General features: G+C 40.7%; 1 protein-coding gene across 3 annotated transcripts in view; it reads left to right on the forward strand.

Annotated features, from left to right (window-relative positions):
• The first annotated feature begins 511 nt into the window (after positions 1 to 511).
• Positions 512 to 25,960, forward strand: part of zmynd10 (zinc finger, MYND-type containing 10) — an 81,495-nt gene continuing 56,046 nt past the window's right edge. For 2 of the 3 annotated variants that reach the window (XM_059944401.1, XM_059944400.1), the window contains exons 1-3: positions 512 to 657; positions 6,981 to 7,089; positions 13,187 to 13,303. In XM_059944401.1, coding sequence (XP_059800384.1) covers positions 548 to 657; positions 6,981 to 7,089; positions 13,187 to 13,303 — 336 coding nt within the window. In that variant the 5' untranslated portion in view covers positions 512 to 547. The remainder of the gene's footprint in view (positions 658 to 6,980; positions 7,090 to 13,186; positions 13,304 to 25,960) is intronic. The other variant, XM_059944402.1, reaches the window with a different exon arrangement.

Consider the following 25,960-nt stretch of genomic DNA (forward strand, 5'->3'; position numbering starts at 1 on the left):
CGGAGGCAGAGATTTACAAAATATTGAGATTGAGTAAAAAATATAAACAAACTGTTGGGAGCATGGCGGGGTGGGGGGAGGAGAGGGCAGCCAGAGGTGAAGAGAAGGGCTGGTGCAGGGGCACTGAGACTGAGCACTTGCACCGTAATGGAATTTAAAGTTTGAGATTCTGCAGTTGCTGAAAATCCGGAGTAACACGCACAGAAAATGCCGGAGGAACTCGGCAGGTGAGGCCGCATCTATGGAGAGGAATGAACAGTCGACATTTAGGGCCAGGAAAGCTTGGAAGTTGTATTAGTACAGTCAAGTACGTATTTATTATCATCATTTAAGAAAACTCTGCCAGCGCAGTCTGACCGTATCCTTGGGTTTCCCTCTCCAACAGAGCGGTCACCCACTATCACGAGTGAGGCGGGGTTCCGGAAAGTCCCGCCCCTCCACGCTCATCGCTCTCTCTCATTCGTTGACTGCGAGCGTTACTCCGCCCCTTCCTCCCGCGCTCGCTGGTGTTTTGAGTTGCCATAGGAACAGCGTTAGCCGGTGTGTCATGGCGGCTGAGATGGTGGGCTCTGTCAAAGAGGTGCTGCTGCCGGTGGAAGTCGCCGGCTACGCCGAGAGCTTGCAGGAGTTCCCGCTGAGAGATATCGGATGCCCGCGGTGAGCGAGAAGTTGGGGTTAACCGGGACGGCGGAGATTAGGGGGAGGAGTACCAAGAGAGGAGGGGATTGGGGAGGGTAGCGAATGGGTGTGTGGATGCAGGAACGAAAGCCCATGATGGGTGGAGAGACATGGACCCCAGGGTGGGTGGAGGGTGAGAAGGAGATTGTAGGAGAGAGGTGGTGGAGGAGTTGACCCAGGGAGGGGGCAGAATAGTTGATCCTGGGACAGGAAGAATGAGAGAGGTAGAGAATTCTTGGGGTGGGAAGAAGTGGATGGAGGCGTTGGCCCTGGGGAGGGAGTGAACCTTGAGTGCACCCTGGGGAAGGAAAGAGTGACTAGAAGAGTTGTTGCTTTAGAGGATGAGATGAGCTCAGAGAAGACAATTAAGGAAGGAAAAGGTGAGGAGACCAGGGATTTGGGGGGAGATAGAGAAGGGATGAAGAAGAATGAAATAAGAGCTCTCATGATTGCCCTGCCAAGGAGTCTCAGTTGATGGGGGAATACGTGGGGGCCTGTGAGATGACCTCAAGGAGGAATCAGAGATAAGCAAATGTGAGATGACAGGGTGCTCGAATAGGAAGAATCTTGATGAACACTGGGAAGATCACAAGTGAGTGAAAACCATCGATGTTCAATGGCAAGACTCTGTGGGAGAGTGAAGGTTTTCAGTTGAGATGATGGTAGAGTGAGTAGCATCATTGATGAGATATATGTGGCACTAGTTGTAGTGCAGGGACCTTGACAAAATGAAAGACAGAGGCTGAGGTGAAGGATGAAAATTCCTGGATTTGTCCCCACGTCAAGGACACCCTGGACTGTGTGATCTGATATGTGCTAGGAGGACACCAGGAGGTGTGCAAAGTTAACTTCGGTTTGTTTCACTGCCTTGTAAGCATTCTTTCTGTGGTAACTTCCACTTTACAAAAGACCGCACGACAACTTTATAGGCAAAAGAATATCTATATGTGGGACAACAAATGATATTTACAATACAGAGGCTTCCAGGTACCCCATGAGGCAAGGGTGATGGAACTATATGCGATGCATACCAGGAGTAAAAAGAGCGGAAGTAAAAACCCTGCCGACCCCGGAACCTACCTCTTGTTACCAACAGCTTCCCAATTAGTATTAACTTACTTTTAAAAATACTCACATTACAACACTTCTCCCCCTTAAAAATCCAACATTCCCCAAATATAGAAGAACTGGGAAATAAAAACAGTGGTATCATTAGCAACAGGTTACCAGTACAAAAACACCTAAAAAAAAAAACAGCAAATTTAACATATCTAACAATAAAAAAACTATCCAATCAAAGCTTCAGTCTGTCAGGAGGTTTGTGAGGCACTGTGATCTACGCACTACCCCCGGTGACCCAGCAGACACCGCTGGTGAGGATGTTTTGGGTGGATCTGGTGTTGGGGACATGAGAGGGATCTCTGTGTCTGCGTGAGAATGTCCATCCTCTTCAGGGGACTCTGCCCCCTCTGCCAGTGTCTCTCCCTCTGGCAAAGTCACTAGTGGATATGCTTCCCCAGTAGTCTGTCTCACCATTGGAAACTCCACGGAACTGTCTCCCTCTGAGCCAGAATCATGACGCAGGCGCACATGGTCCTAATGTCTGCAGAAAACATGCCCATCATTCAGCTTAACAGCATAGGAGACTGGACCACTCTGCTCAAGAATAACACCAGGTAGCCATTGCTGACTGTTTCTCACATAGAGATTGTCATCCGGTTTTAACTGTCTCTCTCGCACATGTTGATCATGTCCCACCTTCTGCTTTTCCTGCTTTCTCTCCACTTTTGCCTTCATGTCTGGGCGCAGCAGGTCCAATCTTGACTTAGGCCTACGCCCCATCAGCATCTCTGCTGAAGAGCGTGCAGTCATAGTCTGTGGTGTGAGGCGGTACTTAAACAGGAAACATGAAAGCTGGGTACCTAGAGAGTTCCCTGTCATCCGCTTCAGGCCTTCCTTCACTGTCTGAACAGCCCGCTCAGCCAAACGATTTGAGGCTGGGTGGAAAGGGGCCGTCCGAATGTGACGAATGCCATTCTGCCGTATGAACTCACTGAACAGCTCACTGCTGAACATCGGGCCATTATCAGTGACCAGAGTGTCAACCCGTGGACTACAAATACTTGCCTGAGTTTGTCTAAGGTTGAGGGGGCTGTGATGTTGCTTATGATGAGAGCTTTGATCCATTTGGAATGTGTCTCTACCATTACAAGAAACATCTGCCCCATTAAGGGGCCAGCAAAGTCCAAATGTAGCCTAGACCAGGGGTAAACTGGCCACTCCCATGGGTGCAAAGGAGCTGGTGGTGGCATGTTCTGATTGGTCTGACATTGCGTGCATGATTTTACTTTGTCCTCCAGATCCTGATCCATTCTTGGCCACCAGATGTAGGATCTTGCAAGGCTTTTCATTCGAGCCATCCCTGGATGAGTCTTATGAATTTCCTCCATGATCTGTGAATGGCCAGGGGGAGGCACGATGACCCTCGCCCCCCAGAAAATGCAGCCATCCTGCAGACTCAGTTCGGTCTTGCGTTTGGCATAAGGCCTCAGTTCCTCTCCTTCCACGATTCTGGGTCAACCTTGTAAAAGAAAAGTCTTGACTTGAGACAGGACTGGCTCCCTCTCTGTCCATTCCTTGATCTGGGTCACCTTTACAGGTGTCTCTGACAGCCTCTCCAATGAAAACACTGTCTCTGGAGGCACATATGTAGTAACAGGCGTCTCAGGTAACGGTAGTCGACTCAGCACATTGGCGTTTGCATTATCCCCACCTGCTCTGTACACTATAGTATACTGTTAGGCTGACAATGTGAGAGCCCAACGCTGTATCCTGGCTGAGGCTAGCGGTGGGATGCATCTGGTCTCACTAAAAAGGCTCACAGTGGTTTATGGTCCGTTTAAATTGTGAATGCACATCCATAGAGGTACTGATGAAAGCTTATGACCGCAAAAACAATGGCCAGACCTTCTTTGTCTTGCTGTGAATATCCCTTCTCAGCAGCCGTTAGGGTATATGAAGCAAAACCAGCAGGCTTCTCTGAACGGTCCTCCATTACATGTGAGAGAACTGCCCCAACTCCACAGGGCGAAGCCTGGGATGAAAGGGTGATCTCCTTGTCTGGGTCATAGTGAACAAGCAGCTTCGCTGAGTGGAGGAGTTCTTTCACTTCCTTGAAAGCTTCCTCCTGCTCTTCACCCCACTGCCACTTAGAGTCATTGTGAAGCAGCTTATACAGTGGGGCTAAAACTTTTGAGAGGTCAGGAAGAAACTTTCCATTATAATTCACCATGCCCAAAAATGATCTGGGTTCAGTGACGCTCTTGGGGCTTGGGGCCTCCTTGATAGTGCCCACTTTGTCCTCCACTGGGCAAAGCCCCTCAGCTGTGATCTTTTGTCCCAAGTAGGTCACACTCGGAGTCAGGAACACACATTTTCTGCATTTCAATCGCAGCCCTGCATCTGAGAGCCTCTTCAGCACCTGTTCTAAGTTAGCCAGATGCTCCCCCTCCGTAGCTTCCGTGATCAAAATATCATCAAGGTGGACTGCTACATGCGGAATCCCCTGCAGCAAAGAGTCCATTGTCCTTTGGAAAATGGTGGGGCTAGATGCCACTCCAAACACCAGGCGATTGTATCTGAATAATCCCTTGTGCGTATTGATGGTGACGTACTCCTTTGAATCCTTGTTGAGCAGCAGCTGTTGGTAGGCGTGGCTCATGTCCAGCTTTGTGAACAGCTTACCCCCTGACAGGGTCGCAAACAGGTCATCCACTCGTGGCAATGGGTACTCCTCCAGCTTAGAGACCTGATTCACCGTAAGCTTGTAGTCCCCACATATCCTCACCATTTCATCTGCCTTCGAAACTGGAATAATGGGAGCCGCCCACCTTGAAAACTGGACAGGCTCAATGATGCCCAGCCCCTGTAAACGCTCCAGCTCCTCCTCGACTTTTTCTTTCATGGCATAGGACACTGACCTGGGCTTAAAAAAATGTGGTGTGTCCTCTGGGTCAACATGGAGTTTCACAGTCACGCCCTTCAGTGTGCCCAGCTCATCCCTGAAAATGTCATTATACTGCTGTCCTCCGTCGTGTGTGCATACTTAATTTCATGCCAGTTGAGCCGAATTTTGCGAAGCAAATCGCAGCCCAAAAGACTGGGCCCACTGCCCTTAGCTATCACCAGCCTGGCTTCAGCCTTCAACCCCTGGCTGAAATATCCACATATAACACCCCTAAATGAGGTATGTGCTGCCCTGTATAGGTCCTGAGTTTGATCTTAGATGGTCTGATGGGAGGCAGATTGGACCCCCATGTCCTCCTGTAGGTCTCCTCATTAATGACTGATGCAGTAGCCCCTGAATCAATCTCGAACTTAATGTCCTTTCCCCTGACAGTAACTGTGGCATAATATGGTTCAGGTGGTTCCTCATCCGTTTCCTCCCCAAACATGTTGTAGGCACACGCTGCCTCGTCATCTGCTTCTCCTAGGTGGTGTGTGGTTGCCTGAGTCTGCTGAGCTTTCCCCTGCCCAGGCTTAACCTTACCCTTTAAACTCCTGCAACTTTTAGCTAAATGTCCCTTCTTGCTACAAGCATGGCAGGCAGTATCTTTGAATTTGCAAACATTTGCATAGTGCATCCCTCCACACCGAAAACATTCCACCCGCTTTGCCTGTTTACCAGTCTCCCTCCTGACTTGGACTGCCGTCGACTGCGACCACCCATGTCCTTTCTGGATATCCTTGGCATTATTAGCAGCCATCTTCATGCCTTGGGCAATCTCTAGGGCTTTCTTGAAAGTCAACGGTGGGGTCTCCCCCAACAGGCAGCGTAGTGTGGCATCATTATTAATGCTGCATACTAATCTATCACGGAGCATGTCATCCAACACGGCTCCGAAATCGCAATGCTCCGACAGCTGCCGAAGCTCGGCCACAAAATCAGCCACAGTCTGACCTGGCTTCCGGACATGGTTGTGAAACTTGAACCGTTGGACTATCACTGAAAGTTTTGGATTATGGTGGTTCCTCACGAGCTTGACCAGTTCGTCATACGGAATTTCTCCCCGTTTCCAAGGCGTGGCTAAGTTCCTTATCAACTTGTAAGTCTTTGCCCCAGACACACTCAGGAGAATAGAGCACTTCTTAGCTTCCTTAGTAATGCCATTAGCACAGAAAAAGTGTCCCAACCTTTCCTCATACTCCGGCCACTCCTCGGTTCGCTCCACGAACTGACCGATAGACCCGAACATAGCCATCTGAACACAAGGCTCCTTGTCCGCTCACAGCTCCTGCTCGAAATGGGCTGACCTGTCCACAAAACCAGTTCACCTCATCGCCAAAAATATGTGGTAACTTCCACTTTACAAAAGACCACTCGACAATTTTATAGCCAAAAGAACTTCTTTATCTGGGACAGCAAATGATATTTACAATACAGAGGCTTCCAGGTACCTCATGCGGCGTGGGTGGTGGAACTATATACGATGCATACTGGGAGTAAAAATACCGGAAGTAAAAACTCCGCCGACCCCGGAACCCACCTCTTGTTACCAACAGCTTCCCAATTAGTATTAACTTACTTTTAATATTACTCACATTACAACACTTTCTTTCTCACAGCTTTGATACATTTATTGGGATTGTAGTGGAATTGCTGTACAATCTGTTTCACTCTAATTAGTTTTAACGCTTCATAATTAGATTCATCGAACACTACAGCAGAGAAAGAAGCCCTTCAGCCCATCAAACGATTATTCTGCATAGTCGCATCAATCCACACCAGGACCATAGCTCTCCGTAACCCTCCCATCCACATACTTATTCAAATTTCTTTTAAATGTTAAAACCAACCCCAGGTCCACCACTTCTGCTGGTATACACATCATACATGCTTCACTGAGTTTTCTCTTATCTGATCTGTTCAGGTGAAATAGTTTCCACTTTGCACCTACTTTATTCCTGCATGCCTGCCTAATTATTTTCTACTGCTTGCCCTCTATATTCCTCCTCACTCTGGGAATTAGACCTGTCAGTACTTCAGAAATGGAGTAGGGTCTAGTATAGGTTAATGGTTTTGATTTTGCATTCTGATCTTTTCATCTTGGCATATAGTTAAGTGTTCAGCATTTTTAATAACAGTAGCTACTTATGATATTACACCTTATAAATCTGTAATATTCTCAAATGATCTTGGTCTGATGCAAATTTCATGAACTTATACCAAGTGCTCTCAACATGTCATTGTGACTCACACATTGTCATCTGGTCAGTTTTCTTTGCCTCTGTTGGTTTCGCAGGTGGTTCAGACAACACGAGTATATTGAGAAGCTGAATATGCAAGCCATCATCAATGCCACTGCTGAGCAAGAAGAACTTGTCAAGGAAAACATTTACTCTCTTGGCAAGGTGCGCATGTCTTCTAAAGTGCTAAGGTTTTAGATATAGACCATTTGTTTCATTTGTTTCACCAATGATTTTAACGCTTCATAATTAGATTCATAGAACACTACAGCCAAGAAAGAAGCCCTGCAGCCCATCAAACTATTATTCTACCTATTCGCATCAATCCACACCAGGACCATAGCTCTCCGTAACCTTCCCATCCACATACTTATTCAAATTTCTTTTAAATGTTAAAACCAACCCCACGTCCACCACTTCCGCTGGTATACACATTATACACACTTCACTGAATTTTCTCTTATCTGACCTATTCAAGTGAAGTAGTTTCCACTTTGCACCTTCCATTGCTACTTTATTCCCGCATGCTTGTCTAATTTTTTTCTACTGCAACAGAAGTGTACTTGAAACATTAACCTGCCCCTTTTTGTTGTAGATTATAATGCATGATGTTCTGTCTTTTCAGCATTTTAGATACAAAAGATCAGTCTTCTTTTCTCCTTAATACTGCTGATGCACTTTCCACCATGATTTCTTCTTGGTGGAAATCAGGCAGGAGGTAAGGAGTCTTTGATCCCACACCACCAGGTTATTACCCTACAACCATCAGGCTCCTGAACCAGCATGGATAACTTCACTCAGCACAGCACTGATCCGATGGCTTTCCTTTTGGTCGCTACCAAGAGGGAGTCTGTGAGCAGCCTAGCACTGTGTGGCTCACTGTGCAGGCAGGTAGACCTCTCTGCCTTGTTCAGTGTCCCTCTCTTTCAATGAATATCAGTGATATTGAAGGACGATATTGTGGTTCTGCATTTATGGATTGGACAATTGCTTTATGAACTGTCGGCTTTTTCAGACTTCAGTTTTTATTTTATGTGTTTTTATTGCCTGTTCCTTTTCTGTTTTGTTGTGCGAGGGGAGGATTTTTGGGGGTTGATGTTCTGTTGTGTTCTGTTAGCTTTTTGTGTGGGGGAGGGGTTGCTTTTTGGGGGTTTGATTTTCCTGTTCCATTTTGTGTGTGTGGGGGGGTGTTGGGGGTTGATGATCAGGATGTCTTTTTTTTGTGTGGGAAGGAGTTGGGTTTGACGTTTCTCTCTAGATGGCTTTCATGGTCTTTCTTTGTTTCATGGCTATCTGGAGAAGACAAATTTCAGAGTTGTATATAGATACATGCTTTGACAACAAATGAGCCTTTGTCCATTTGAACCTTTGATTGCACAACCTGCACACTCACTTTCAATGGCTCTACAATGCATTTTCTCAGTATTATTTTTTTATTTGCACATTTAGGCTTATTTTGCATATTGGTTGTTTGTTAGTCTTTACTTGTGTATAGTATTTCATAAATTCAAATTATTGCAAGCATTTACAGGAAAATAATCTTAATAAGTATTTGTTACTATATACTACCTTTTGATAGTAAAAGTACCTTGCCTTTGACTTTGAGCTACCTATCCAGTTAAACAGCAGGGATAATTTGGATTCTTTATTCCTATTAGGGAAAGTTCCTTGTGCATTTTGCTTTTGAAACCATAAAGTTGCTGCATCGTATCTAACTACACTTCCTTTTTGGAGAAGTTATTCAAATGTTGTTTCTCACCATTTGTAAGTAAAATTGGTATGTAAAAGCCCATGGCCTATTAAACCACAAGAAACAAAACCAAGCCAAGTAGGATATTTCAGAGGTTGAGAAGATAGGATAAATCAGGAAATACTTTGTGACTCAAAACCTAAGAACATCTTCTTCTTCTTCAGTTGTCCAACAGAATCTGATGACAACATCCACTCCTTTAACAGTGAGATCCTTGATGACTATACAGTCCTATCCTGGACCCACAAGTTCTATTGCAGGTGGGACATGTATATGTGGTAGGGTGGTTCTTCTACCGGTTGTTCTTTCCATCTCCAGAATATGAACCCCATCCCTACACAGCCGTCGCCAAGTGTTACAGTCAGCAGCAGCATCCTCTAGGTTCTCAGGTCTGATCTTGCACTTCCTTAAAGCATTCTTCATCTGATCCTTATTGCACTTCTTTGGCCCTCCAGCTGAGCGTTGACCATGGTGTAGCTGGCCGTATAACACTCTGCGGGGTAGCCAACATGGGGGCATCCTTATCACATGTCCCAGCCACTGCAGCTGATGCTGGGTGATCATGGCCTCAATATTTCTGCAGTTGGTCTTTTTCAGTGTCAAGCACCCACTCACGTCAAGTAATTCCCCAGGATGCGCTGAAGGCAGCTTATGTGGAAGCGCTCCAAGGACTTGATGTGACGGCTGTAAGTTACCCAAGTTTCACAGCTATAAAGGAGGGTGGCGACACAGACCACTTGGTATACGGTGACCTTTGTGGAGGGACGAAGGCTCCTGTTCTGAAAGACTCTACACTGAAGTCTCCCAAAAGCAGCTGATGCCTGTTTAATGTGGCTCTGGATGTCGTTGTCAATGCCGCTATCCTCAGAGAGAATGCTCCCCAGATAATTGAAAGATGGTGCTATTAACAGTTTTTTATCACCAACAGTGAAGGCATGTAGGGTGGGTATAGTGCTACTGTAAAACACTTCTGTCTTGGTGGTATTGACAGTCAGCCCCATCCTGCTGTACACTGTCACAGCCACAGCAAGATCCTCTGGATTATGGGCCACAAGAGCACAGTCATCTGCATACTGCAGCTCCAGGACCCATATAGTGGGGTCTGCATCAGAGTACTGATTAAGCAGGGTGTTAAAATGGTCAGCCCACCTCAGCAGAAAGATATTCTGATTCTTCAGAAGTGTTTGACCATCTGCTGTTTTCAGGGGAGTAATGCATCAATTTATTGGGCCATAAGTTGTTTTGACAGCATTGTAAAAATTATGCATGTCGTTATTATTGGCAAAGGACTGGATTTCATGTGCCTTTTCAGTCCACCACTCATTTTGTATGGCCCATATTGCCTTTTGCATTTTCCTCTGAGCTGCCTGCCAATGCTGCCTGTTGCTGATGGATGAAGGGTTGTCTAAAGTTGCCCGGTGTACTTTGTGCATGTCCTTAAGCAAGTTGTGGATGGTATCTGAGTTATCATCAAACCAGTCTTGATGCTTTCTGCTCTATGACCGATGGATTGAGCTGCTGCTTCATAGAGTGCAGAGCTGGTATAGGTCCACTGTTGTTCCATGGTATTTTCTGAACTCAGACAAGTTTTTAGTTCCCTTAGTTTCTCAGCTAGGATGCATCGAAACTCACTTTTTGCTTCTGTGTTTCTCAGGCATTTGCAGTTTAGCCACTTTTTATTGGGTTTTTGCAGCCGCAAGGGTGGACACACTTTCATGTGGAACTTGGCCACAATCATACGGTGGTCAGTCCAGCACTCTGCACCTCTCACGGCACGGGTGATAAGAACGTCCTTGATGTCACTACGTCTCACAATGATGAAGTCAATCATGTGCCAATGTTTAGAGCGAGGGTGCATCCACGAGGTCTTATATTTTGCCTTCTGCTGGAAGATGGTGTTGGTTATGGTAAGGTTATGCTCAGAGCAAAGAGTAAGTAGCCTCACGCCATTTGCATTGACCTTGCCAATACCATGTCAACCTAGCACTCTACTCCAAATCCTGTTGTTCTGTCCCACCCTAGCGTTGAAGTCCCCGGGAAAATGGATCTTATCATTCTTAGGGATCTGGCAAAGAGCTTCACCCAATGTATGATAACAGCATTCCTTGGCCTCATTCTCAGATGGCAAGTTGGTGTATAGGCACTGAAAAGCATGGCATAACGTTTCTTTGCCAGGGGATACGGAGGGTCATTAATCTTTCACTAATGCCAACAGGTGTTTCTATGAGACTTGATGGCCAATCCTACTCTGTGGAGATGTTGTCCACTTGGGGGGGGGAAGCATTTCAAGAAGGTGTAACCCATCCCTTCCTCTGTTAAACAGCCTTCATCCAGGAGCCTGGTCTCACTCAGGGCAGCAATGTCGATGTTGTAGCGCCTCAGCTCAGCAGCTGTTCTCCGGTGAGGTCTGTCAGAGATGCCATACGAGTCCAGGAGAGTCCTTACATTCCATGTTGCCAGTTTTAAGTTGTATTGTTTCTTATTTTGACTACAGTAGTGGAATAGCCCAATAGGTGTGGTAACCTATCCAGGTGAGTGACAGAATAGGCAATTTTTAGGCCACCTTTTCCAGGCCCTTCCCCAATTGGGGTGAGCAGTGTGGTGCCTAAATAGGGCAGCTCAGTCGCACAGGGGTCTGCCAGAAACAGCTGCCCCTCAGTTGCAGCTGCTGGTGACCAAATACCCTGTGCCGCTGCCATGCAGGGTTCTGACTGGAAGCTCCTAGTCCATTCATACCTGCTACCATTGCTAGACACCCCATCGCCGTCAGACTTCAACCATATGTAAGGTCCAGGTATTATTCACCATAGTCAGAGGTGGAGACCTGCGCAAGGAAGATATTTCAGTGGTGGGAAAGTTGTGAAGTAGATTAGTCCCAATAAAACTTGTGAGCAATCTGAAGAACTTTTTAGAAAAAAAATGGATTTTGCAGTTTCTCAAAGTACTTAATTTCTTACAAAAGGAATGTTAAATTTGATTGTCTATCTATTTTTTAAAAAACCTTCTAAACAGTTAAGTGTTACCTCTTGATTTTCTAATCAGCATGGAAAGACAGCGTGCCAGTTGCTTAGACATGTTAAGTTATGTATGGTTGAAATGGAGAGATGGAAAAGTTCTTGCTCAAGAAGTCTTGTCAGGTAGCACAACTACTTTGTTAACTTCCAATAAGTGCATAATTTGCTGGTAGGGTACTTCTGAAAATTTGTCAGTTGACAGAGGCTGGCTGTCTGGAAGACAAGCTTTTCTTTGTGCAATTTGTTCTTTTCAGGGGAGGTCAAATGAAGCAGTACTTAACCAGAACATTGAAGCTTGGTCTAGCATAAGTTAAAAGCCATTTCTCTCCACACTACTCCCCACCCCACTCACTGCAAGGTACCTTTATCCCTATTACCCACTGTTACTGCTAATGCCTCAGGGGCTTTGATTGTCCTCCAGAAACAGATAAGTCTTATAACCCCTATTCCTCATCCTCATGAATCCTGGCTTGTCTGCTTAATCTTACTTCTGCACCATCAGTCAATTTTCAATACAACCAACCTGCTCAATTGATCGTTATCCTTTTACTCCGAGCCTCTTACAAATCTCTCTTAAAATAACATCTGCAAATCCTCTCCTTTTACTGACCCTCCCCAATCCTAACACTAACTAGACTATCTTTTTTTTTAAACCATCCCCACCCGATGTGGTCTAGAGTTCAATTGATTCCAACAATAACTTCACTACTCCTGAGTCTCTGCTAGTTGCTAGAAATTTTCAACCAGACACACGGACAGGACTATAATTTACCATTCTCATGGTCATTTTGATTATTTACATGCCTTTTTTAGATCATTCTTTCCTTCCTTGCAGCATTTTACAAATCTTCAGCTCCATTCTTTCCTTCCCCTCTCCCAGTTCCTACTTAAAAACCCGTTACCACTCTAACTTTTTCCAAATTTATTGAAAAGTCATCGACTTGATACATTCGTTTTTTCTCTATTAAGTGCAAATAAAGCTGTTAGATATTTTCAGATGTTTGATATTTTGCATTTCAACTAAATGTTGAAAATATTACAATGAATGACAGACGTAGATATTACGGATGTTAGAAATCTGAAATAAAAATAGAAAACTGTAAAGGATTAATAATTCCTACTAATTACTGGTGTGTGGTTTTATATATAAGTTCCACAAATACTTCAGAATTCTACATATTCTGCCCCTTTCCAGAATTCTGCTGAACCCATGATCTGTGTGAATCCTTGCTGCCAACTAGTATGTCAGTTGCCTCAGCTGTTAAAATTACTTAAACTATCATCTGCAGTGAAATATTTGTAAATCCAAGCCAGGCAGTAACTAATCAGTATTAGCGAACAGATCAGCCTTGTTTTTGCTGGTCACAGATGAAGATTCCTGATATCTAATTTGTTATTATTTGAATTTGAATTGCTGCCTGTTACATACGCTATATTACTGCATTAAATGTCCCTGCGGGACTTTATCACTGTCATTTAAAACTTGATTACATTTCAGGTCCCCACATTGATTCATGAACTCATTGCTGTGGAAGTTTGGAAGCAGAAGGTGTTTCCTGTGTTGTGTCAGCTCCAGGATTTCAATCCAAAGAGCACATTTCCCATATATATTGTGGTGAGTAAGATGATCTGTTAGACATTTTCTGGACATAATCAGTGGAAGGAATCTTCCCTGCATCACTTTAAATTGGTGGCTTTAACAGCCAACGTTTGGACTCTCAAAAGGCTTTAAATCAGACACTTGAAAACAGTTGGAGAAAAAAATAGTGTTTTTTTTTAATGTTAAGTTTATTTTGAACACAGGAAACTGCTGTTAGTTCATGACAAATATAATTAAACTACTGATGAAATATAAAAAAAGCACAAGCTTTGCCTAAACTTTTAAGTAAAGATCAAGTGAGCACGTGCGCCAATTTTGGCTCGCTTGATAACACAGCTATTTAGCTAAGCAAGTTACAGAATGCTCTAACTAAACTCTGGTCCAGCACTGTGCCCACACAACTGGCTGGCAGATCCGTCAGCTCCCTGTTAACATATTATGACCATTATAGCTGTGCTGTATGACAATGTTGGGGCATGTGTTCCACAATGCAAAGTGATAGTCCTTTAGATTCGAAGGAGACAAGCTGTTGTGTGGTTCATCTGTGAGCACGGAGGTGGCTCTGCAGTCCCAGTCTGGAAGCGCAGAGTCTAGCACAATGGGGGCACTTTTCTCCCACCTAGGTAGCCTCCTACCTGCCAGCATGAACATTTAACTCACAGACCTCCATTGATACCCCTGCCCCCCCCCTTACCCCCATCCCTATCTATTATTTTAGTCTGGTTCTCTTTCTCTCTCTTCCCCCCTCACTATAATCTCCCCCCAGCCCTACCTTTCTTTCTCTTTTATTTCCCATAATTCTCCACCTTCCCCAGCCCATTTCCCTTCTGCCTATCACTTCCCAGCTCTCCTCTTCATCCCTCCCCCCACTTCTTATCCCCCCTTGACCATCCCATGTTACTTCACTCCTGATGAAGGGTTTCAGCCCGAAACGTCATCACTACCTCCTCCCATAAATGCTGTCTGGCTTGCTGAGTTCTGCCAGCATTTTGTGTTTTTATTTATTTCCAGCATCTGCAGATTCACTCGTGTTGCACTGGAAGTCTGTTGTAATAATTGTAGCTGCTGTTCTGTGATGCTGCTCACGGTTTTCCATCAGTTTTTGGCAGCACCTGTCTTCAAAACTGGTGTAGGCTTCATAGCACAGGGCTTGCCAGCGGATTCTGTCAGCAGCCGCAGCTTCTAGTTCCCTTGGCTGGATGTCACAGTAGCATAGAGTTTCCTTCATAGTGTCTTTGTAGCGCTTGCGTGGACGAACTTGAGGTCTCTTTCTGGTCTCCAGTTCACCATAGAGCAGCTGGCGAGGCATACGGTGGTCGTCCATTCTGATGACGGGTCCCACACTGCATTTGGGACTCAATGCTGGTGGACTCAGCGCGAACCAAGATCTCCAGGTTGGAGACACGGTCTTGCCAACAAATGCTAAAGATGGAGCGGAGGGTGCACATGTGAAATTTCTCCAGTTGTTTAATGTGTCGTTGGTACAGAACCCAGGTCTCACATCCATATAGAAGAGAAGGGATAACCACAGCTCTGTAGACTTTCAGCTTTGTGGAGATGCGGACATTGTGTTGATTGAGCACTCTGGTACGCAGCCTCCCCAGAGCCTGGCTAGCCTTGCTGATCCTGGATTCAATTTCTTTGTCCAAAGACCCAAATATTTGAAGCTGTTTACATGGGGGCATCACGTGATGACGTAGGGTCGAGACGTTGGGAATCCAGCTCCCTCGTAAAAAGTAATGAAATAGGGTTTAAATGAAGAAGAGTTAACAAATATCTACTAGAAACTATTTATAAGTAACTCAGGATTATATTTTGATATGGCTCCTAAACCGAAACAGAAGAAAGCTACTACTTTGAAGACTGCACAAATCAGCGGGGAAAAAGCCCTAACTGTCCCAGTGAAGCCTCGGACTCAAGTTGGATCTCCTCCCGGCGAAGTGCATGGCACTTCTGATGATGCGGGACAGGAAGTTGCAGCAATGTTGGTGGTCTCTAAGAAGAAACGGCAAGAACAACACATGTGCGAAAGTATGCATGAACAGATATTAACAAAACTACAAATCCCAGCTACGGCTCGAAGTGGAACCGGAAGTGAATCGGAAGTGGAATCAGACTCTTTGGGAAATTCAGAGAAAGAAGAAGAGGAAAAGAAGGAAGAGATTAAAGGAGACATAAAAGATATCCTGATATATATTATGAATGAATTAAAAGCTATAAGAAGGATGCAGAATAAACTCGATAATGTGGTGGAAAAACAAATGAAGGTGGATAATAAAGTTAAAGAGATGGAAGTAAAAGTGGAAGAAAACACTGAAAGAATAGATAAGATAGAAGATAATAATCTTGCCTGGACAATAGAAATAAAACGGATGTTGGAAAAAATAGATGCGCTTGAAAATTCTAGTAGATGAAATAATATCAAAATTGTTGGTCTTATGAAAGGTACAGAGGGAGAAAATCCAATAAAATTTTTTCAAGAATGGATTCCGAAAATGTTGGAAATGAAAGAAGGAAGCCAAGTAATTGAAATTGAAAAAGCACACAGAGCTTTAAGACCAAGACCTCAACAAGATCAAAATCCAAGATCAATTTTGATAAAATGTTTAAGGTACCAAGATAAAGAAATGATCTTGAAAGCAGCTATTCAAGGTGCTAAAAAGAGAAATGGGCCATTGATAATAGGAGGGAAAAGAGTTTTTTTTTATCCAGACATAAGTTACGATCTTCTGAAGAGGCGGAAGGACTTTAATCCAGTGAAAAAATCCTTATGGGAAAAGGGCTATAAATTCTTATTGAGCTGTCCAGCAAAATTGATAATTTTCCTGGATAACGAAGAAAGAAGATTTTTCGTTGACTACCGGAAAGCGGAGAAATTTGTACAAGAACTACCATGAAGAGAAGTAAAGAATTATAGAAAGGAAATGGACTAATGATGAAGACTGAAACAAGGTTGGACTTGACGGACATTTATATTAAAAAAAATAGTTGAGGAGTATTAATTGGGAGTAGAGACATTAATTATTTTCTTTTTTTCTTCTTCACTAATATATTTTCTTTTTTTTGCGGGGGAGCTGGAAGAGCTCCTGATCGATGGCTGCGAGTTTCAAGTGTACAATCATGGCGATTGCCATGACCCGTAAAATGGGGGGGGGGGGTAATGTTGTGTTCTTTTTATTCGCAACATTAGTGGGGGGTACTTTGTTTTTTTTCTTATACATTAGTTATCTTTCTTTTATTTTTCTTTTTTTTTTTGCCTGGATGGTTGGGGAGAAACTCATATAATGGACCTGTGAAAAGAAAAAGAGTTTTAACATATATTAAGAAAATGAAAGGGGATATAGCTTTTTTACAAGAAACACATTTAACAGAAACAGAACATAAGAAATTAAAGAGGGATTGGGTTGGAAATGTCATTGCAGCTTCATTTAATTCAAAATCGAGAGGAGCTGCAATTTTGGTTAATAAATCTTTACCAATTAAAATACAAAATGTAATAATTGATTCTGGGGGGAGATATGTGATTATACATTGTCAAATTTTTTCAGAATTATGGATTTTTATGAACATTTATGCACCAAATGAAAATGATGCAAAATTCATACAAGAAGTTTTTTTGAACTTGGCTGATGCACATGATAAAGTATTAATAGGTGGAGATTTTAATTTTTGTTTAGATCCAGTTTTGGATAGGTCAACTAAAATTGCTATAAAATCAAAAGTAATAAAACTAACTTTATCATTAATGAAAGATTTAAACCTGATTGATATATGGAGGAGAATTAATCCAAGAGAAAGAGATTATTCATTTTATTCAAATAGACATAAAACTTACTCAAGGATTGATTTTTTTTATTATCAAAAATATTCAAGATAGAGTGAAAAGTGTGGAATATAAAGCAAGAATACTGTCAGATCATTCCCCCTTGATAATGACAATGATAATGATGGATAAGGAGGAATCGATTTATAGATGGAGATTTAATTCAATTTTATTAAAATGTCAAGATTTTTGTGATTTTATGAAAAAACAGATTCAATTTTTTTTGGATACAAATTTACATTCAGTTGAGGAAAAAATTGTATTATGGGAGGCGATGAAAGCATATATAAGGGGTCAGATTATAAGTTATACATCTAAAATTAAGAAGGAATACATGGCAGAAATAGATCAATTGGAAAAAGATATCAAAAAGTTAGAAAAAGAATCTCAAAGATATATGACAGAAGAAAAGACAACTTGTTAATAAAAAAACTACAATATAATACACTCCAGACATATCGTACAGAAAAAGTAATTATGAGAACTAAACAGAAATATTACAAATTAGGTGAAAGATCACATAAAATTCTTGCTTGGCAGTTGAAAACAGAACAGGCTTCTAAAACAATAAATGCAATTAGAACAAGTGTAAATAAGGTTACTTATAAACCTTTAGAAATTAATGAAACTTTAAAAAAATTTTATACTGAACTATATCAATCAGAATCACAAAATAATAACCCTTACAAAATTAAATTTGGAAGAACAGAAAGGATTAGATATGCCCTTTACATTAAAAGAGGTTGAAGAAGTGTAAGGATCACTTCAGAGTAATAAATCCCCAGGAGAAGATGGTTTTCCTCCTGAATTTTATAAAAAAATTAAAAATTTAATTCCTCCTTTTATGGAATTAATATACCAAGTGGAAAGAATGCATAAACTCCCAGAATCTTTTTTAACAGCGATCATAACTGTACTGCCAAAAAAAATAGAGATCCTTTAAAACCAACATCATATAGGCCTATTTCTTTGTTGAATACAGATTATAAAATAATAGCAAAAATTTTATCTGATAGAATATCTAAATATTTACCAAAATTAATACATATGGATCAAACAGGTTTTATTAAAAACAGACAATCAATGGATAATATAACTGGGTTACTTAGTATAATTCATTTGGCACAAAAAAGAGAGGAAATGAGTGTGGCAGTTGCTTTGGATGCAGAAAAAGCATTTGATAGATTGGAATGGGATTTTTTATTTAAGGTATTGGAAAAATATGAGTTAGGAAAATCTTTTATACAATGGATTAAAACCTTAAATTCTAATCCTCAAGCTAAAGTAGTTACAAATGGTCAGATTTCAACACCATTTTGCTTAACGAGGTCAACTAGACAAGGCTGCCCATTATCATCTGCTTTATTTGTATTGGCAATAGAACCATTAGCTGAATTAATTAGAACAGATTCAGACATTGGGGGCTTTAGAGTTAATCAAGAAGAATATAAGATTAATTTATTTGCTGATGATGTTTTGATTTATTTAACAAACCCATTGCAATCTTTGCAAAGATTATCTTTTAGATTGGAAAAATATGGGAAAGTATCAGGGTATAAAGTAAATTGGGATAAAGTGAAATTTTACCCCTTACTAAAGGAAATTATAATCAATATCAATTAGTAACTCAATTTCGATGGTCAATAAATGGGATAAAATATTTAGGTATTAAAGTTGATAATGATGTAAAAAATTTATATAAACAAAATTATTTGCCATTATTAAAAAAATAAAAGAGGATCTTGATAAATGGATGATGTTACCAATAACATTAATAGGTAGAGTTAATGCTGTAAAAATGAATATATTTCCTAGATTGCAGTATTTATTTCAAACTTTACCAATACAATTACCTCACAAGTTTTTTCAAGAACTGAATAAGTATGTAAGGAAATTTCTTTGGAAAGGAAAGATGTCAAGAATATCATTGGAAAAATTGACATGTAAATTTGATTTAGGAGGGTTACAACTTCCAAATTTTAAGAATTATTATAAAGCAAATCAACTTAGATTTATAGCGTCTTTTTTTGATGAAGAAAAACCGGCATGGATTAGAATAGAATTAGATAAGATAGGAGAAAACATACCAGAAGATTTTATATATAAATGGGAATCCAAATGGACAAGGGAAAAAAAAGAATCTCCTATATTAAGACATTTGATTGATTTATGGAATAAGGTAAATATGGACGATGAGATAAGGAAATCTTTATTAGCAAAAAGTACTTTAATTCAAAATAGGCTTATTCCTTTTACAATGGATAATAAACTTTTACATAATTGGTTCCAAAAGGGAATTAAATATATAGGTGATTGTTTTGAAGGAGGTATATTGATGTCGTTTGATCAATTAAAAAATAAATATAAAATATCAAATAACACTCTTTTCTGTTATTTTCAATTAAAGGCTTATTTACTAGAAAAGCTGGGTCAGACAATGTTGATGCCAAAATCTAGTGAAATAGAAATATTAATTCAAAAAGGAAAAATTTTAAAATTTATATCTTGTATGTATAATTTGATTCAAAAACAGAAAATTAAATCAGGAATTCATAAATCAAGACAAAAATGGGAATCTGATTTGAATGTTAAAATTGATAGAAAAAACTGGTCAAGATTATGTTCTGATAGTATGAGAAATACAATAAATGTTCAACTTAGATTAATACAATATAATTTTTACATCAATTATATATAACACCACAGAAAATAAATAGATTAAATTCAAATATGTCTGACCAATGTTTTTGATGTAATCAAGAAATTGGTACTTTTTTACATTCTACTTTGTCTTGTTTTAAAATTCAACCATTTTGGATAAATCTAAGACTTTTATTGGAACAAATTACTGGAATACATCTCCCACATAGTCCAGTATTATTTTTATTAGGAGACATTGAAGGGACAATACTGAAACTTAAATTGAATAAGTATCAGAAAAAATTTATAAAAATTGCATTGGCAGGAGCCAAAAAAGTTATCGCAGTTACTTGGAAATCTGATTTATATTTAACTATGGATCGTTGGAATAATGAAATACATAGTTGTATTCCACTTGAAAAAATTACATACAATCTAAGAAATGAATATGATATATTTTTGAAAATTTGGCTCCCATACTTACAAAAGATAGGATTAAATACATAGGTCCTTTGAAGATAAAATTATAAAGTAACTGGGGAAAGTAAAAATAAATATTTAATTTATTTTGAACTCCATGGAGCATGTGTGGATCCTCCGATATCCAGGCAATCTTTCTCTCTTATTTTTTCTTTCTTTAGATAAGGGTTAAGGGGAGGGGGGAGGGTCAATATTATTTTTCTCATTTTTTTTTATCATTATTTATTCTTTGTAATTTTCTAAAATTTAATAAACAAATATATATATTTTTAAAAAGTTGTTTACATTTGTCAGGTGGGTGTCGTCAACAGTGATTTTTGGTTCTATGGGGTTGGTGTTTGGCATAGGCTGGTGAAGTACTTCAGTCATGTTCAGGCTGATAGTCAGGCCAAAGGATGTAGCAGCATCTGAGAATTTATTCAGCATCAACTGTAGATCACTGTCTTTGTGCACCAGGAGCACACAGTCATCAGCAAAAAAGGTTTCTTGAATGACTGTATGGAGGCACTTTGTTGGTGTGTTCAAGCGGCGAAGGTCAACGAGAGAGCCATCCGATCGGTACCTGATGTACACTCCCTCCTTCAGACCTTGGACAGTACGTGACAACATGCAAGTGAAGAACAGGTTAAACAGGACTAGTACACAACCCTGCTTCACCCCATTGCAAATGGCAAATGCAGCTATAGTATCACCACTGCAAAGGACCTGTCCTGTCATTCCATCGTGGAGCAGCTGAATCATCTTTACAAATTTCCTCGGGCATTTGTAAAGTCTCAGGATGATCCAGAGAGCCTCCCTGTTTGCAGTGTCAAATTCCTTTGTCAGGACAATGAAGACAGAGTAAAGAGGCTTGTTCTGCTCGATGCACTTCTCCTGGACTTGCCTCATGGCATATATCATGTCTGCTGTACTCCATTCTGGCCGAAAGCCACACTGCGCCTCTGGGAGGTTCCTTTTCGAGACAGTGTTAAGTCTGTTCAGGAGAATGTGGGCAAAAATTTTGCCTGTGATGGACAGCAGTGGACCCCTGTAGTTTCCTCAGTCTGATTTGCTTCCCTTGTTTTTGTAGAGAGCCACGATGAGGGCATCGCGGAAGTCGTCAGGTATCTCCTCTGTGATCCAGGTGTCTTCCAGGATGTCTTGGAACACCTGTAAGGCATTTGGGCCTAATGTTTGTAGCTTTCGGCAGGAATGCCATCCTGTGCTGTTGCTTTATTTCAGTTCATCTGCGAGATCACTTTTGATCTCATCAGTAGAGGGCGGCAGGTCTGGGTCATCCAGGACTGGCTGCTGAGGGATTTGCTGTAAGACACCAAGATCAACTGCGGACGGCCTATTGAGTAGGTTTGAAAAGTGTTCAGCCCAGTGGTTTTTCAGTCCTTCCTGGTCTTTGATCAGGCTCAACCTGTCAGATGACGGCAAGGGGGAGCATCCTGATTTAGAAGAACCATAAACTGACTTTATGGAGCTGAAGAACTCTCTGGTGGCATGCATATCTGCATAGCGTTCCACCTGCTCAGCCTTTCTCTGCCACCACTCGTCCTGCATTTCTCACAGTTCTGCCTGTACTTTGAACTGCAGGTGTTTAGATTTGTCTTTCTTTGAGACAGATGATGAGTCATTCTGCCAGTCTGTATAGGCATTGTTCTTGGCCTGAAGGGCTGCTGAAATGGTCTCGTGGTTTTCATCAAACCAGTCTTGATGCACTCGGGTTTTCAGTCGGAGTACAGTTGTTGCAGTGTGCGTGATGACATCTATGATCTGCGTCCACGTTCCAGAACAGGTTCCCACAAGCGATGAGTTGCCAGATAGTTTTTCATTAAGTACATCTTGAAAACATCGGACTTAAAAAAAAAAATTTTTAGTTAAATTTTCAGATAGGTTACATAGAGTAGAATAGAATAATATCAACCCTCCCCCCTCCCCTTAACCCCTCCCCCCTAACATATCCCTATGTATATGAAAAAAGAGGAAAAAAAAGACTGCCTGGATATCGAAAGATCCCCACATGGAATTCAAAATAGCTTTAATATATATATTTATTTCTTTCCCCAGTTGAGCAATAACTTTATCTTTGGAACACCTATATATTTAATCCTATCTTTTGTAAATAAGGGCGCCAAATTTTCAGAAGTATGTCATAATTATTTCTTAAATTATAAGTAATTTTTTCAAGTGGAATGCAGCTGAAAATTTCATTCTTCCAACGATCTATACTTAAGTATGAATCCAATTTCCAAGTAACTGCAATAGTCTTTTTGGCTACTACCAATGCAATTTTTATGAATTCTTTCTGATATTTGTTCAATTTACGTTTCGGTTTTATCCCTTCAATATCACCTAGTAAAAATAATATTGAGTTATGAGGAAGTTGTGTTCCAATAATTTGTTCCAGTAAAACTCTTAAATTTGTCCAAAAAGGTTGAATTTTAAAACAAGACCAAGTAGAGTGTAAAAAAGTACCAATTTCTTGATTATATCGAAAACATTGATCAGATAAATTTGGGTTTAATCTATTCATTTTTTGTGGTGTAATATATAATTGATGTAAAAAATTGTATTGTACTAATCTAAGTCGGACATTTAATGTAGTTGTCATACTGTCAAGACAGTCTTGACCAACTTGTTTCATCAATTTTAATATTCAAATCAATTTCCCATTTTTGTCTTGACTTATGAATTCCTTGTTTAATTGTCTGTTTTTGAATCAAATTATACATACAAGAAGTAATTTTTTAAATTTTTCCTTTTTGAATTAAAGTTTCTATTTCATTAGGTTTCGGCATTAACATTGTTTGACCCCAGTTTATCTCTTAAATAAGCCCTTAATTGGAAATAACAGAAAAGAGTGTTACTTGATATTTTATATTTATTCTTTAATTGCACAAATGACATTAATATACCTCCTTCAAAACAGTCTCCTATATATCTAATCCCTTTTTGAAACTAGCTATATAAGAGTTGGTTATCCATTGTAAAAGAAATAAGTCTATTCTGAATTAAAGTTCTCTTTGCCAATAAAGATTTCTTTATCTTTATCATCAACATTTGTCTTATTCCATAGATCAATCAAATGTTTTAATATAAGGGATTCTTTCATTTCCCGCATCCATTTAGATTCCCATTTATATATAAAATCTTCTGGTATATTTTCTCCTATTTTATCTAATTCTATTCTAATCCACGCCGGTTTATCTTCATCAAAAAAAGATGCAATAAATCTAAGCTGATTTGCTTTATAATAATTCTTAAAGTTTGGTAATTGTAACCCTCCTAGGTCAAATTTCCATGTCAATTTTTCCAATGATATTCTTGATATCTTACCTTTCCAAAGGAACTTCCTCACACATTTATTTAACTCTTGAAAAAACTTCTGTGGTAGTTGTATTGGTAGTGTTTGGAATAAAAACTGTAATATATTCATTTTTACAGCATTGACTCTACCTATGGCAAATAATTTAATTTATATAAATTCTTTTTATCATTATCAACTCCTATACCTAAATACTTTGTACCATTTATCGGCCGTCTAAATTGAGTTACTAATCGACATTGACTATAATCTCCTTTAGTAAGGGGTAAAATTTCACTTCAGAGTAATAAATCTCCAGGAGAAGATGGTTTTCCACCTGAATTTTATAAAAAGTTTAAAGATTTATTAATTCCTCCTTTTTATGGAGTTAATACATCAAGCGGAAAGAACACATAAACTTCCAGAATCTTTTTCGACAGCGATTTTAATAGTATTGCCAAAAAAAGATAGAGATCTTTTAAAGCCAACATCATATAGACCTATTTCTTTGTTGAACACGGACTATAAAATAATAAGAAAGATTTTATCTAATAGATTATCTAAATACTTACCAAAATTAATACATATGGGTCAAACAGGATTTATTAAAAACAGACAATCTGCAGATAATGTAACTCGGTTACTTAGCATAATTCATCTGGCACAAAAGAGAGAGGAAATGAGCGTGGCAGTTGCTTTGGATGCAGAAAAAGCATTTGATAGATTGGAATGGGATTTTTTATTTAAGGTATTGGAAAAATATGGATTAGGAGTATCTTTTATAAATTGGATTAAAACCTTAAATACTAATCCCAAAGCTAAAGTAGTAACAAATGGCCAAATTTCAACATCATTTCAATTAACAAGGTCAACTAGACAAGGTTGTCCATTATCACCTGCTTTATTTGTATTGGCGATAGAACCATTAGCTGAATTAATTAGAACTGACTCAGATATTATGGGTTTCAGAGTTATTAAGATTAACCTATTTGCTGATGATGTTCTGATTTATCTAACAAACCCATTGTATTCGTTGCGTAAATTATCTTCTAGATTGGAAGAATATGGGAAAATATCAGGGTATAAAATAAATTGGGATGAAAACATTGGACTTGACCTGGGTCTTGCCGTCTGCCAATGTTGAATGCCACACTGACTGTCTTTGGCTGCTTACAATGCAGAGGGGACCGACTGAACCAGCCTGTGATCAGTCCAACACTCAGCACCTCACATGGTCTGGGTAATGGTGACGTCTTGAAGGTCACACTGGCGTACTATGACATAGTTAAGTAGGTGCCAGTGTTTGGACCTGGGATGCATCCAGGTTGTTTTGTACTTGTTTGCAAGTCTGAACATCGTGTTAGTGATGCACAGGTTGTGCTTGGCACACTTGCTCAGAAGCAGCAAGCTGTTACTGTTTAGTTTTCCCACCCCATGTCTCCCAAGGACTCCGTCCCAGTTGTCACTGTCTGTCCCCCACCCTAGCGTTCAGGTCGCCCAAGATGGTGAGTTTGTCACTGGCAGGGGTTATCCGAATAGTCTGGTCCAGGTCCTCGTAGAAACTCTCCTTGTCTTTGTCTGGACTCACGAGGGTTGGAGCATAAACACTGATGATGGTGATATACCGAGACAGGCTGAGAGGAAAGTGGAACTTCATGATACATTCATTTATTCCAGTGGGTAGAGGAGGGATGTTCTTCAGCAGAGCAGTTTTGATTGCAAAACCTACTCCATGGATCCTGGTCAAAAGAATGTAGGTCCACTCACTGCTTCCTCATCTGCAAGCCTGGTCTCACTGAGTGCAGCGATGTCCATGCGATAATGGCGAAGTTCAGCTGCTATGAGTGCTATTCGTCTTTCAGGCCTTGCCACCTTGTCTCTATCCAGCAAGGTGCAGGTGTTCCAGGCTCCAAAGATGAGTTTTCTTTGATTTGTTTTTCTTGATGCATGTCGACCGCTAAGGGGATGATCTGCCAGCCGCGGTTAGCTAGCCAGATGTTGTTGTGAGGCAGGCAATGTTTAGGGTACCTTTTCTAACCTCCTCCCTCATGCGAGGGTGCGCAGTGCTGTCCTAAAAAGGGCTGCCCAGTCGCCTTGGATACTGCTGGACGACTGCTGCCCCGGGTACAGAGACAAACGACCACTGGTCCAAAGGTGGCCTACGTGCAGGTCTGTGACTACAACTGCCAGTGGTCATCTCCACCTGTTGCCTCGCGACTCCCCCATCACCGCAGGGTTTGACGAGTTGAGCTTGGACTGAGATGAATCGCACCACAGAAACCTGTGCGTGATGGAGTTTTAAGTGGAACGGCCGTTGCACAGGGGCAATCCCACTCTCTTGGCAGAAGAGACCTTGATCCAGTGGCACAGACAATCACTACGGCTGGATACCTCTCCTGCTGCAGTGGATGACCAGGATATCTAAGTGTCTTGTCGT

Source organism: Hypanus sabinus, chromosome 19 (assembly GCF_030144855.1).
Source record: "Hypanus sabinus isolate sHypSab1 chromosome 19, sHypSab1.hap1, whole genome shotgun sequence".
NCBI classification, from domain to species: domain Eukaryota; kingdom Metazoa; phylum Chordata; class Chondrichthyes; order Myliobatiformes; family Dasyatidae; genus Hypanus; species Hypanus sabinus.